At 37.4% G+C, this 15,913-nt stretch overlaps 1 protein-coding gene across 3 annotated transcripts in view; it reads right to left on the reverse strand.

Annotated features, from left to right (window-relative positions):
* Positions 1–15,913, reverse strand: part of LDB3 (LIM domain binding 3) — a 126,749-nt gene that overhangs the window by 61,148 nt on the left and 49,688 nt on the right. For all 3 annotated transcript variants that reach the window (XM_054163885.1, XM_054163887.1, XM_054163886.1), the window contains exons 4-5: positions 8,922–8,997; positions 2,521–2,906 (exon numbers count right to left, since the gene is read on the reverse strand). In XM_054163885.1, coding sequence (XP_054019860.1) covers positions 2,521–2,906; positions 8,922–8,997 — 462 coding nt within the window. The remainder of the gene's footprint in view (positions 1–2,520; positions 2,907–8,921; positions 8,998–15,913) is intronic.

A 15,913-nucleotide genomic window follows, 5' to 3' on the forward strand; every position in this document is an offset into this window, starting at 1 on the left:
TAAGCTATGACTCACTCTTCATATTTAATAATACTTCCCTTTCCAGAGCTTTCAGCACATCGGGTTCCATGCTCTTAGCAGGCCACCTCTCTTTTTCATGCTAGGCCAGGGTGATAAAGCTTTAACATAAAAGTGTATCAAAGAAACAGTGGCTTTGTTATTCTTTGCAGGTCAAAGAAATAATCTCGAAATTAATTTTAGCTTTCTGATAGGATTCTCCAAAAGGTTTAGCTAAATTTCTAACAGTAATTCACACAATTAAGTTTAAGCAATTTGGTGAAAAGGACACCAAATTGAAATATAAACTATACCATAAGATCAACCCCCAGACATGAGTTTTTTTGCAGCTTTTACCATAACGCTAAATGTATGATCATGAATGCACAATAAATTCACAGTTTTGGAGCACAAAATTTCACACAGCATCTCATGTTGTACTGTAAGTTAAGAGTATACCAAACAAAGTCCAGAGCTGGCACTGCAGAGCTCACAGTGCTTGCTTATGCACTCTTTCACACATCGAGAACAAGATCGAGACTGCCTTGGAGATATCAAGGCCCAAGGTAGTTACAGGTTCCATGTTACTCTCCACGGAGCAGCAGGGAAGATGACTCTCATTTCATGGTTAACATTTAAGTGGGAGTGGCAATGACAGGATTATTGAAGTCTTATTTTTCTGTGCATGTAAACAGGAGATAAACAACTCTCTAAATCCTAGAGGAATTACCTACAGACACATGTACTTAGCAGCTCTGGGCTCTTTCATCTTTTGAGGTTGTTTCTGGGCTACAGGATAAAGGACACATTCTTTGGACAGAAAACACTTCAGTGATTTCTTGTTAATTTTGCTACAGATATTACAGGCAGATAGCAATCCCCTAAAATTTTGTTCAAACTAAAAAATAAATAACTCTCAAACTGGTCTAGGGTAGAACCTTGCTTTGCAATTCAGTGCACTGCCACAGGTGTGGACTCCATATAAAAGAGACATAAAATATGGAAAACCAGCAGAGAGAAAACAGTGAAGTGTCTTATGCAGGTACACCTTTCTTGCACCCTGACAATCACTGTCATGTTATGTAGTCCTATCACAGTGCCCTCTGGAATCAATGGTTCTCATTGACTTTGGCAACTGATGGATGCAGCTGCATTGTCATTTTGATAAGAAAAAAAGTCAGAATCCTGAGCCGTCCATAGTACAGTCCCTTCCCTCTCACCCTTGCAGAAGTTAAGGAGGTTTGTGAAGATAATGGGAGGAAGACAGTGAGATATACTGCCAGGAAACTCAGAGTATTGCAATAAGACAAGGGTTAGTTTTGCCCAAGAATGTTCTTAATTCTTAATTACTTTGCTGATCTTGCTTAGCAATTGTAATAATTTTCTTTTAAAAACTAATTGCCTTTCTTAATTATCCAGTATGACAAGGATAGGTTTTTTCCAGGTAAGTTAATTAGGATTGCTAACGCAAAGTGCTCAAGAGAATTGCCATGAATCATCTAAACTGCTTGATTCACCTAGAACAAGTATAAATTCTCTTATACAAGAAAATATCCTTACTTTGCTACAACTTGAAAATTGTTGGTTCTACTCTTGCAAAGAGCTTCTGCAGCTGGATATGAAGTACTTGAAAAGATGCATTTGCTATCTGACCCTGAGTGGATTCTCTGAATTTTCTGATTTTCCTCATATAACCAGGTCCCTAGTGTTTTCCCATATTCACACTAAGAAATTTATTTTCATTTGAAATAAACAGAAACAAACAAATTAAAGATTTGTTTGCAAACTAATAAACAAAGACAAACAAAAAAATAATAGGAAAACCTTTTTCACATTGCTTTTTTCTCATATACTGTAGTCCAAGCCCCTCAGTTCACAGACCTGCTATTAAAACAGTTTATCTGCAATACAGTGACACTGAAAACCTTGACAGCATGGGATCAAGCTATCTAGGTTGTATCTAGAGAGCATTCCTTATTACATACAAGTTAAGAGCAAAGCTAATGGATATGAAAAAGACAATGTTCAAACTAAGGATTCAAAATACTGCAGTTTAGACTCATTTGGCACAGAAAAGGCAGGAATTATAGTGGGACATTTCCACAGACTAGCATGACAGATTTGATGTTCAAAGTAACTTCTCTTTAGGAAAGTACCAAAGATCAGATCTGGTTTATAGCAGTTTCTATAATGGCCAACAGTGATACTTGGTTCTATAAAACTACTACATGTATTAATTTAAATTGCTAAATGCAGAATGATCACAGTTGCTTCAGTCACAGTGTTCCTCCTCATTTTCTGGTGGCTATTGCCAATGCATATTGTGATGCAGATACCAAAGACCAAGAGTTATTCTGTAACAGTCTTGTGTATATGTATTGTGGGGTACTGGAAATTGTAAGGATTGCTCAAGACCTTAATCATCAATAACAGACAAATGCACAACGGGGTAGGTACTATTATATTCATTTTCCAGTATATTCATTACTTATTGAAAATTAAATATTTTACCATGTTACCTACCCTCTAGGAAGTCCACCTTCTGAAGCCCTTCGGTTGAGACTTAATTTATGCATCTCAGCCATTTCTCTTAGAGTCTCTGCTGAGTAAAGGCCAATAGGGTTGTTATACTGCCTTGAGGGGCTCACAGCACTACTGCCACCGCTCAACACAGGGCTTCGTTTTGAACCTAGATTACTTTTTGCAGGAGTCACAGACTGAGAGGCCATGGAAGATCTAACTGTAGTAGTCTTTAAGTAGGAAGAGCTATTTGAAAAGCTGATCTCTTGCTTGTTGAGGTAGCCTGAAAACGTTCCATTGGTTGCTAAAATACTACCCATAGGCCCAGTTGCCGTGTTAGTTAGAGGACTGAAGGTTGTTCTGTTGCCATTGATTTCCCAAGCAGGTTCCTGTAGTAGCAAACATGCAGGCCAAGAAAAGAAAAAAAGAAAAGAGCAATCATAGAACACATGCAAACATAACATATCTACAATTACTGCTTTCTAAATATATTGATAAACTTGCATTAAATAGGTTGGGACCAAAGCATCCAACCTTAAAGCAAAGATTTTCAACAAGGAAATGCATTTCAAAATAAGGGAAGCAAAACATACTCAGGCTTTTTTTTTTTTTTTTTTTTTTTAAAGGGGTTTAGTTGAAATCAGCAAATAAAGCTTAACATTAAAAGAGCATTTGCTACTAGTCAACATCATAGCAATAATCTTATATAAAGGCAATCCTGTCCATTAATTTCTAGGCTAATTAAGAATTTTTTAAAATACATTTTGAGGTCAGAATCATTTGAAATAGTACACAAACATAAAAGCTAATGCCATTATTACAAAAACATAATGATTCTAAACCACAGCATTCTATTTTCCACGAGTACATCTGAAGTTACAGAAGCCCACACAATGCTTTCACAGGCTCTGGTTCATGCTAATTAGGCCATGCAGCAAGGTTAGCAGATAGACCAGCAGGACTCGAGAACAAGTACTGCTCAACAGATAGGATGCTTCTATTCTGTCTAATTTCCAGTGGAAGGAACATGTGCATGAGTATGTAGATGACGAATGAATGATCCTACAGTCATGTCACAGATAATACTCTTAAGCAGGACATCGGGATGTATTATCTTAGTTGAAGTCACGTGAATCTCTCCTAAAATCGCTTTACACCCATAGACACCTGTGCTGATGCTCAAATTAGAAACATTCTACCAAAACCTCATCCTGGAAAAATGCAGTACTATACTCCACTTTCATAAATAATTTGCTATTAATGCAGCTTAGTGAAACTCCTTTCCTTCCAGCTACTGATAGTGTGCAGTGATCATTTTTTGGAAGTCTGCCTACCTGCAGTATGAACAATTTTATCAAAGAGGAATAAAAAATTCACTTTCAGGAGGGCATTTTATACCTTTACTCCCAGCAAACTATATAGCTTCAAAAGTAGTTTTGTTCTTCAATTTTGTTTCTCTGTAATTATATGCTTTGAATAAAAAAAGTATCTAGGCCTGAGGTACCCAACAAATTACTTGAATGTTTGGCAATTCACAGATTTCTCTAGAGCCATAATATCAATTTGTAGTTTATCTCAAAAGATCCTGGCTTCAACTTGGTCTGTGCCATTTTTGCTAAAGGAAAAGGAACACTTCATCCTCTCCCTTTGGTCCTAAATATGCTGCAGCCATAACTAGTATCCAGATTCCTTGATGCTCATGGTTAAGAGGCCCACCAGTAGCACTGGGAGCACACTGCTGTGCAGCTCTGCAGGACAGGGTCAGGCAGGGCATGTTATCCTAAAGAAGAGATGGAGCCCACAACCTGCCCTTAATGAAAGCAAATACAGAAACAGGTGGTGGCTTGCAGGGACATTTTGCCTCATTTGGGCTGGCACTGCTTCAATTGCCATTTTTAACATCTTACACACTTCTCTCTCACAGCCTTGGAGGAAACAGGACTGAGAATAATTTGGCTTATTGTAATCTGCTCTTGAATTTTTCTAATCTGCATATTAGTTTAGGGAAATTACATTTGAAAAATAAAGATATGGACTGATTAATTAAAATCAATTGCAAAATAACCTTAAAGATGTAATTACTCATAACATCAACTACATTCAAATGTTTTGAATCAAAAATATATGGCAGATAAAATGAACTGAGAACATTTTTCTTAGTAATAAACAATTTCTAGCTGAAATACCAGTGTGCTGGTAATTCAGCATAAGAATTCCTTTGGAACCCAGCAGTGCCAGTTTACCATTACTCATTTTGAGATGATATTCAAGGTAGTTTATTTTCCTCAGTTTGGTGTGAAAGGTATGAAATGGCAAGTGTCTAAGAGAACAGCTGTATAACTTCTAGTACAGATTTCCTCTCCAACAGCTTTAGTTGCTTCTTTTTATAATTTATCCCAGGTAGGGTATTTTGGATTACTTTTTTTCCTTCAGTTCAGTGGCAAAAAAAAACAGATCAATGCAGCACTTATGAATCCATTTCTGAACGTGAAGGTCAAATTTCTAATACTGAGCAGTAGTGGGGCTCTTAGCATTACACCATATGAAATTCAGCCAATACTAACAAACGTTCCCCTGTTTCCCATCTCTCTCATCTCATTCTGTTTCAGCCTCTGAAACAGCGGCTGAAAAGCAAGCTATCACTTCAAACTAGGTAAGTCTGATGCTACCATTCAACCGACCAGAAGAGGAGGCTGTGACACCGAGCAACGGGCTTCTTCCTACGAGAAAGACGGCTGTGATCCTGCAGCAATCATTGACTACGAGGGGAAAACTGCATTTTAATTTCCCAGTGCAATGTCAGTGAATGAGATGAAAACCTGGTAAATGTAGAGGAGTCTCAAACATTTGGGAATAGAAGGAAGCTATGAATCTGCTCAATTTCCATTCTGAAACATTGTTACTCCTTTCTTTATAAATATTGAATTTCTATGAAAGGGAAGTGTTCCTTCTTATGTATCAGAGAAGTGAGAAACAAATTTATACTGTAAGATAATACCAGCTTTTCAGGTCCTCTTCCTTTGACAGCCCATGTTCCATTTAACTATTGCTATAACTGTACAGTCTTTAGTCACCTTTTCTGCTTTTGGGAGAACAATTTAAACACTACACCAATGAATTTGACCTCAAACGTGCTCAAGAAGTACTTGTTGCTTTAAAATGAAGGCATCATGCCATTAAATGACTGCTCAAAGATATCTGACAAATAGCTTTTGTCTCACCCAGCTTTTCCATCCTATGCTTTACTTGAAAAGTCAGTAATCTTTTGATCTATTTTCCCTTAGCCACACAAGTTCCCAAATTTGACAGGAAACAAATAATAAGCATTATGAGATCTTCACTGGGACTGTGAAATAGGCATGCTCTGTACTGTTTCATAAACAACACACAGTCATATTAAAATTAAAGAGGATATCTTAATAGCTTTATACAAAGGGACAAATGTTAAAGCTATGCTTAGCCTTAAAGCTTCGGCTTGAACATTTTGAACTACACTGAGCTGAATCTTCATCTGTATTTCTCTCTCCCCTGAAAAGCTGCAGAAACCACCTGCCTGATGATGGCTTACTTTCAGCCCTTGGATTCATGCTTACTCTTGTTATTTGAATGTTTTCAGCATTAGTTGTGCCTTTCCTTCCAGCTATGCCACATCTTTGCAAAAGACTAAATTTAGTAAGATAAGGAAATAGTGAAACTGCAAATCAGTCCAACTCTTATTTCCAGTTATATCCCTACACCTCAGTTGATCCCATTGTTACAGCTGAAGAATCCATACTGTCCATAACACTGATCAGCACAAGAAAGGATGTAGAAAACTTTGAATCATGGTAAAAAATTCTGGGAGCTTTGTACCTCCCTTGTTTTTCTAAAACAAAAAAAACTCATTACCATAGCAGCCAAAGGAGAAACACAGACTTGAAATTAGTGGAAGCTGCAATCAGATCAGCAATAGAGAATTTATGGTTTAAAATAGGCACTGAAATCGCACATGCAGGTTTTGTAGTTAACATTGCCATGCCTTATTGCCATGCCTTAACCTTGACTTAGACAAAGGTGAGAAAAACTTCTCTCAATGTCTGAGGACAACACTGTTGTGACTGTCTTGTAATGCAGTTCTGTTCCTGTTTTTTAAAATGCAATCAAATTCATTTCACGTGAACCACCAGTCTAAACATTGTCAAGCAGTGACATAGAGGTGACAGCTTCTGCCTGTGTGACAGAATTCTTCATTTCACTGCTACTGTTATTGAAAACAATAAAGTGACAAGCAAAGAAACTTCAATTTTTAAAGTATACTTATTGTAACATACCTGACTGCAACATCCCCATACCATTATTTGTATCAGTGAAGAATTTATATACTGGATTTTGAGACTTCCTCAATGGTTCAATGCTTCCATTCCCTTCGAAACCACCCTTAAAGAACTTTTCTTCATTTAAAAATTACTGCTGTCTCCTAGTCTATACCAGTGACACAAGCATCACTCTTCTTGACCTGAAAAGGACACCCCCCAGCACTCCACTGCTGCGCCAATTTCGCTGCACCTAAGAGGACCTTTCTGAATATTGATAGATACCCTGTTTCCAACCACACCTTCTCCTAGATGCCACCCTTTTCCTCCAGAAACTTTCCAGTAAATCTTTTTTCCAGCTGCAAGTACTGCCTGTCAGAACAGGCCACCTCCAAAAGCTCCTGTAAACCTTTTGTAAGCACTGAAGCACAGAATGCTCAGGTGTGAGACAACATGCTCTTTTGACCCTCATCTCCCTCTGAAGGGTCAAAATTTAAATGGACTTTCAAGCTGAAGGCAATTTAGTACCTTTAAAAACAAACATAGTGTCTGTGGAATTAACTTTTCTATAGGGTAGATAAGGAAGAAAAATGTTTTGTGTGGTAAATGCTTTTGAATACCTATGGCAGTAATTTAAAAACTGTCACTTGCAGTCATGAAAATTCAATGTATAAAAGCTTTTTTTTTTGTGCCTGTGGAGGAAGAAGGCAAATTTGTTACAGCTGCACAGGGGATAAAGGCAGTTGTCAGTCTTGTGTTGCAGAATAACTCTAAAGAGACACATTGATGCCTTGTGTCATTCTTGAGGGAAAGTACTCTCTTCCCCTTCCTGTCCCTATTACTTTCCTGGTGTAGTCAAATACCAGTCTAAAATAATGATACATTGGTTTTGTTCTAGGAATTTCACAGTACTGTTTGGTGTCTCTTCCAGTAACTTACTCTAAGATAACTTCTATAGAATCATGATATAAGCAGAAACAGTTCTGAGTAATATAAATTAACTTCATCTTCCCTTGACAAAAAAATTTACAAGATCTGGAGTGAAATAACATTATTTCTGTCTCAACTAATAAACGTCCAGACAGGTTCATTTCCAATTTGACAAAACAGAACTGAATCAAATTATTCTCATGTACATTCTCTTCTGTTAGTCTGAAAATATTTGCACCAGTTACAGGGATGATGTTACCTTCTGAGCTCTGAATTTGGAAAGCATGGCACTTAGGAAAATAACTTCAAATTGATCTATGAAAATCAGAACTGCCAAACAGTAGAACTGCCAAACCACCCAATTCCCCATGTATTTTGAACTTCAGTGTTTCTTATTTATACTGTATGCTTGGGATGAAACTGGTACTCACAGAAGGGATAACATTGCAGCAATGGAATTTTACCTCCTCTCCATTTACCTAATTAAACATATCAGCAGTATGACTGTCCTACCCAGCACTTAAGCCTCAGGATACATGCTATCTTTCAGGTACCTTTGCTTCTCAAGGCCTCCAAAGATACAGATAGTTGCCAGGTACAGTCAATGAATGCTGTTTATTCTAATACGAACATTTATTTTATGGAAGATGATGAGGTTTGACAACAGAAACCAAGCCATCCATTTCCTCTGCCACTTGCTGATATTCTTTAAATTTACTTATCCTCTTTATTTTTTATTCTTATGTCTTTTGAATAATGTGACAAGAATGCCATATGATGCAAGCATTCAAATGTCCAAATGTCCTCTTTCCAAATTGGTGTTGAAGTCAAGATTTGGATACACTGAAACACAGTCTGATGTTTTTTCCCCAAGTATCTACAAAAGCAAATGTGTATTTTGAGAAGCTTTGGTAGCCTATTGCATCATAGATGAAAACACATTGCTCAGAATGGGTTAGACTAGATCATATCTCAGAGGATAGCTGGATGCTTTGGCTTATCGGAAGTTTGCAAAATACAGATCACTAAGACATTGCATTGTGGCAGTTTTGCTGTTTGTGCATTCATTCAATGTTTACTTTTTTTGGGGTGGGGAAAAGCTATTTTCTGTGCAGGTATTTACCTTCACCTCTGTAGATAAAAACTGTATTATCTTTGGCTATGGAGAAATGTGTCACATACCTGCTGGTGGGGAACTACAGCCCTGGGAGAGTCAATTCTAGGTGCCGTGGTTGAAACTGGCACTGGACGCTTAGATCTGGGGATCCAAAAGAGAAAAAGAGATTAATATTCAGCTCAAATTTGATGCAAAAATGCTGCTTCATCAGGATTGAAAGCTAAGAACTATCTAAACTTTTACTAGCTAACATCATGCTTTTTCTCTATCTCATTTACAAGGGTCTTAAATGTGAAAAAAAGTTTTATATAGTTTCCCTGAATGATGAAAAGCCACCACTTATGGTCACTTGGGAGATCATCCATCTTCCAGTACCTTGTGACAAACAGCATTTTCATAGATGGCAATCAGCCACAACTAGCTAAATTCAGGTTTGGGTACCACTCTGGAAAAGTGACTTAAAGGTGTTTTAAAATGCAGAAACTAAATTGCAATACTGAGGCATCTCAAGATCTGTTCCTCCTTATTTAATAGCCTTAAACTGTATACAACTGCCATAATTTAAACCTTTCTGCAGGAAGAAACACAGGCTTCAATTTCAGGCAATCACACTCTCACCCCCCCCCCCCAGATGCCTGTCTTTCACTTGTATTTGACAAATGTATGTACATAAGCATTGAAAAAAACAAAAATAAGCCCCACTAAGTTGCTTTCAAAACACAGTTTGCCCTTTCATTGGAACAACAAAGAAAGCATGGTGACAAATGCTAACTGAAGCACTCAAGGATGCTCAGGTAAGTGAAGATGTATTTGTTGTGAGAACCTGCATAGCACTGAAATCCTCCTGAAACAAACAAACCAAACAAACCAAAATCAACAACAGGAAGGAAAAAGAAGTAATCCTTACAGGAAGTGGAAGATTTTCCCATAGAAAATATGGAAATTATGCTACTTTGAGAGCTGAAAACAAAGATGGGATAATGAGCTGTTATGAACATGACACAGTTTGAAGAGACAAGGAAAACTGGCATTTTGTTAAACAATAGGCAATTAACCTGTGAAATTCACTAACAAATTAGTCCTGAAGCAATAGGATAGAAAATTGTAAAAGGCAGTAACATTGATACTCACAGTTGGAATGTATCACAATATACTCCCTAAGACATAATTATCTGAGAAATATATACCATCAAGTTCTAAAAACAAAAACTAATCACTATCTGCCTGGAACTTATCTTCCCTGAAGAGTGCCGCACCCTTCCTCCAATGATTTTACCTTAAAAAGTGAAACAATAAATCATATTCATAAGCATGCACATGGACCATGGAAGACAGCAAAAAGAAAAAAAAAAAAAACAAAACAAAACACAACAAAAACCAACCCAACACAAACCAACAAAAAATCAGCTTCAGCCTGGGACACATTCAGACTTGCTGAAAATTGACTGTGACAATTAATGAACAAAGACTTAAGGGGAGATTCTCATCCTCCTTCCATTGGTGTTATTACTGAGTACATCCAGTTATTTCTGTGAAGTTATGTGGGAGGATCTGGGCATACTCAAGAGCACAGGAGGGGAGAACAGACACCAAGTGCCCCTTCTGCTCTGCTTGCTGAATTATGAATTTTAGTGCAAAAGCTTTTCAGCACTGTGAACATTGTATGTCATGTACTGAGGTATAGCACACAACCACATGCTCTATGTTTGATACAGAACTGCAAAATATTGCGATTGCAGCAAAGGCATTTATTTGCCAGGCTCCTCCATCACTCCTGTTGTTTATTTTATGTCTGGTTTTCCTCTCTAACTACCTGACCACAGAAGATGATACTCTGTATATTCTTCCACATCACTGATAAGCTACATTTGTCTTTCACAGTGCTATCCAACCAAGATTTTTATTTCACACTGACTTTGAGGTTTCAAGATGCCAGTTTAAAACAATGAGATTCCTACATAACTCTGCCTTGGATGTTTACAGCTTTGATATTTAAAAACAGGATGATGAGGCTTGCTAGATTTAGCAGACACTTGCACCAGAGAAAAGGGCAGAAGGGATAAAGTCAATTTGTGGAATGAAAGTGTGTGCACTTACAGAATAAAGTGATTATTTATTCTGAAATGTTCCATCAAGAGTTTTTCTGAAACAATAATTTAAAAAAAAAAGGAAGAGACTTTTTAAAATTTATTTTTAAAGTTAACACTGGAAAGAAAAACCTCATTTCAAACTGAAATCTCAAAATAGATCCAATGATGAGCAAATACATCATTCTGGTATTTTTAAACTTCTCCTTTCCACAGACACACCTCCCCTCTCCCTCAATACAGGTCCTCTTTCTTAATGAAGTTCAAAACCAAAATGGATGCCATTTTGCAAATCAGTTCAATTTTGATAGCACTGCTGATATGACTGTCAAAATTTCTATTTGTTCCCACCTACCTAAATATATCTTTAACTGAAGGGTGCTTGATTTCAGTCCTGCTATCCTTGCACTCACAACAGAGGCTCAGTAAGAGTCAGATGCATTAAGAAGAGATACTTGCTTAAGGAAGGCTTGCCAAAGAATTCTGTGATGCAGTTTAACTTGTCTCCTTGGGGAAGAACCACACTGTATTTGCAGAGGTAACATGATCTAAGAGATACTATCTCTCTTTTGTCTTCATGTCTAATTATATTTCATATCTTCACCAGTTAGTATCTACCTTTTGTAATTCTCATGGCAGCTAAAATCAACATTTATTTTCTTACAGTAACCTTTTGCTTTCATTTTATTACACATAAGCACTTATTTATACCTGAGCATCTTAATAATTGCATCTTAATATTTCAACATCTAGAAAATAAAAAGGAGTCAAGTGCATGGAAATGTGATAAGCCAGATTAGATTAGGGTTTAAAATGCTTAGAAAATATTCTACATACTTTATTTATCACTTAATTGAAATGGAGTAATTCTGGAGTGGAGTGAGTGATCACAGCAGGATGCAAAACAATAGAGCATGAAGAATTTGGCTGCTCATATATCCATTTCAATGCCATACTACTCCTAACAATTTGTTGGGGGCTGGCAGAGACATAAAAAAGGACAGACTAAATATTACTCATGCTTATCATTCAAGCTGGTCATTTAATAGGTTCTAAGATCAGTAATGTGTCAGTTAAATCTCCAGCTAAACAGCGAATTAAGCACTCAAGCAGAGGCCGCCTCATTTCTATTTTTTGCACAGAAAATCTTGAGTCTCATGATACCATGGTTTAATTCTCTAAGCTGTGCCTGGCACATCAGCAAATAGACTTAGTGGTTCCAATGAGAATTACAAAAAACCAAACCCCTGAACATTTCAGAGTACTTCAAATACAACTGAGATCACTCTGGGGCTAGGATGAGACCCAATTTGTCTCTCTCAGGATATAATCTATGCCTGCAATAAAATGGAAAAGTATTTCCATCAGGAGTTTTGCTCTCTATATATCAATGGCAAATGCAAATATTAACATTTGGCTAGATGACAGATTTGTTAATTATTTCCCTGCATGTGCTGCACTCAGATTGCAGGACAGGCAGTTAAACTTTACAGACCTAATTCTCATACCCACAGCACTATAAGGACAAAAACTTCTTGTGCATAAATGACACCAACCTAAAGGGAAGCTGTGATCAAAAACCCCCAAAACTCTATGAAGTAATTTGTTCAGAAGTATAAAACACCTGTTTTCCCTGAGAAGGGATCTGAGTCAGAAGCAGCCACAAAAATTATGGGATAGAAGGGGAAAGGGAAGAAGCCGTGGAGATGTTTCTTAAAGGAAGGAAAGGGAGGGAACTGGAGATGGTATGTGTAGAACTCAGATTTCTTGGAAGGGGTATGGATTACAAAATGCTGAAGAAGTAAACTCTACTCTTCTGGTCTCTGATACTTTCTAATTCTGTGGCATCTGCACCATGCCTATTGCATCTTCTACTGCATCTTTTTTTTTTGTTATCTGCCTCCAGCCTATTTTTTCATCTGTCCTCCAGCCTGTTCCTTCCTCAATGGAGTACCTGGCTACAGATGCCTTCACCTCCTCTTAGTTAACTCTGTACAAGCCCTGAATTCCTCCATCCCAGCAGCTCCTATGGGCAAATGCTCTGCTCTGTGTGTGACAGTTCTCCAGAGTAGTAAGTATGGACCTTGAACACATGCCTGGCACTCACTCAACACATGTAACAAGCTCTACGCTCAACCTCCATGGAGCATGGACATATTTTTTTCATACAGGCTATTTTTCTTGCTCTTCTACATCTTTGTACTATTTTAAAACCATTTTCAAACTTTTCCTCTCCTTATCACTACCATGAAGGAATGTAGGTTCATCCACAAGAAATTCCATCCACTTACAGAACTTGCTTATGCTGTTGTGGGTTTAATTTGTATGTAGAGGTATTACTATCTGCACTGTTGAAAAAAATACATTATTTCAAGTTTTGTTTCTAAGTAATAATAAAATAATAAGAAGAATTTGATAATGGGCTTGCTTTAACACTGATTTACCAAACAGACCACTCAGTTATACAGCTGGCAATACCTTGTTGACATCACTGTATTATCATTCAATTCTCACCCAGCTAAGTTGTTTGTTTTTAAGTTTAAAGATACTTTACGAGTTTTGCTTGAGACCATTCATCCATATATTATAATCACAATGCTACTTACCTGAACTTTTAATGTTAAACCAATACAAATTCATATTTGGATTCAGATCTCATTACAAGTTTTGCACAACTTTTCTATTCAGCCATACTAACAGTTTGAATAGTACAGGATTCACAAGTAAAATGCATTTTAACTAGGCTGAAACAGGGTTCTATTGGAAGGATGATTTGGGTTCTTTTTACTTGCTGCTTTTCATTTACATGTTTTTATGGCTATGACTGATCAGATAAAAGCATCAGATGTCCCTCTCAAATCCTGCTTTAAAATACCTGCAGAAACATTAAGATGAATAGAAGTGGTACTTTCAGCACAGTGTAGGCAAAACCACAGTACTTCAAATACTCAGAAATATATAAAGAGATACTGATAATAAATATGAAGCTACTATTCTCACCTCCATAATAAATAGGCTAAGTGCAGAATGTGGATTGCCTAGCTACAGAGAACGGTGTTACAGAATCGAAAGTGAGAGGTTGAAATACAATCAAAATTATCAGAGAGGGATCAAAGCTTAATGATATATAACAATGAAATACATTATCTCACTTGAAACCTCAGCATATTTATTTATCATTAATGATTTCAATATTATATTGATTGAGAGATGTTAAAGAGAATCAAGTGTCAAATATTTATACTCAGTCCTTTAGCTGAAAACTACATGAAGTGATTCACAGTGATTTCCCTGGTTTAATTTTCACCTGCCACGCAGACAGTATACTCAAGACTTAGACTACCCTTGTATCATAGGGATTCAATGCAGTCCTGGAACACTTGGCTAAACAACTTCCTTAAGGGTGCAAGCCATCCGAGTACAGATTTCAGAACAGCACTGCAGAGACTGCTGCAGAGCATCACTCTGCCATGATGCAACAGACACCAGCCAAGGAGAGCACAGACATGAAGAGGCGGCCAGCCTCTGAAGATGCCTGAAAGTCAGGCTAAAATGGACCTTGGTGTATTTCTGTTCTCACTGTAAGAAACAACGGGGCCACCAGTGCTTAAGAATTTGTGGAGAAAAAAGAACGAAGTCTGACAGCTTTTACAGTGGCGGGTGCACAAGAAACACCCCAGTGAAAAAGATCCAAAGGAAACTACAAATGTCACATGCATAGATAAAACATTACAAGATTGATCTTGTTAAGCCATAGTATTTTACCTGATTGAACAATTCCTCACTCAACTTCTTAAAAATACTATGTCATCCATTCCCATTAGCTTCAAGTGTGCAATTTACATTTTGATATGGCCATGCTTATGCTAATCAATGTTAATCAATAAGAAAAGCTCCCAGCCCTAATACATTCTGACCTTCCTGTCTGTGGGTTATGTATTGATTTTCTCATTGCAGAATGCAACCACTAACTGCCTGAAAGATTACAACTGTCACGTGTATTTGGTAAATTGCATCAGCCCACTAACTCTGGTGAGACATGTCTGTGATATTCCTCTTAACCTTTCCATGGTGAGTGCAATACAATATGTCAAGGCATTCACATGAAGATTATCTTTAGTTCACCTAAATAGTACCTCTCTGACTATTGAAACAGTGAGTTTTAATCTCATCTCTAATTTGGTATTTGGGTGGGGGAACAATAGGAGGTGATGTGCACTCCCAGAACAGTTCTAATCCTTAAGTAGAATCTTCTTGTAATGAAAACTTAATTGCTCTTTAAAGCCTTGACACAGATCCACAGTTTCAAGGATATTTTCTAAAAATAACATGAACACTTTATTCAGTGAGTATAAACAGCAGTCCACTCAGTTCAACTGCCCATGTAAGGAATATATTCATACTTACTGCAGTAACTGACATCGATACTTTGCTTCATTTTCCAAGGGAAAAAAAAAGTTGCACATTAATTTTAACATTATTAAATGTTACTACTCCAAGACAGTAACTCACAGTCCTGTCCAAATGCTGGCCTGGAACATCCTCTCATTCCTGTGTACAGACAACTGGGCATATGCTAGGATTCACTTTCATTTCACAAGAAGGGAGCTAGACCCACCTATCTCAGCTCACACTAATACATGGCAGCTTCCTTAATCCACTGCTAGAAGTATCTTTTTCAATGCTTTGAGCACACAGCATCATCAGAAGTCTGGGGAAGAAATCTCGGTTATTGGAGGCAGACAGACAACCTGTGACACAGGGGATGTTTAGGCTGGATGTTAGGAAGAAATTCTTCACAGAAAGAGTGATTGGTCATTGGAATGGGCTGCCCAGGGAGGTGGTGGAGTCACCATCACTGGAGGTGCTTAAGAAGAGACTGGATGAGGCACTTAGTGCCATGGTTTATTGATTAGATGGTGTTGGGTGATAGGTTGGACTCAATGATTTTGAAAGTCTTTTCCAACCTG

Source organism: Dryobates pubescens, chromosome 8, assembly GCF_014839835.1.
Source record: "Dryobates pubescens isolate bDryPub1 chromosome 8, bDryPub1.pri, whole genome shotgun sequence".
Taxonomy (NCBI): Eukaryota; Metazoa; Chordata; class Aves; order Piciformes; family Picidae; genus Dryobates; species Dryobates pubescens.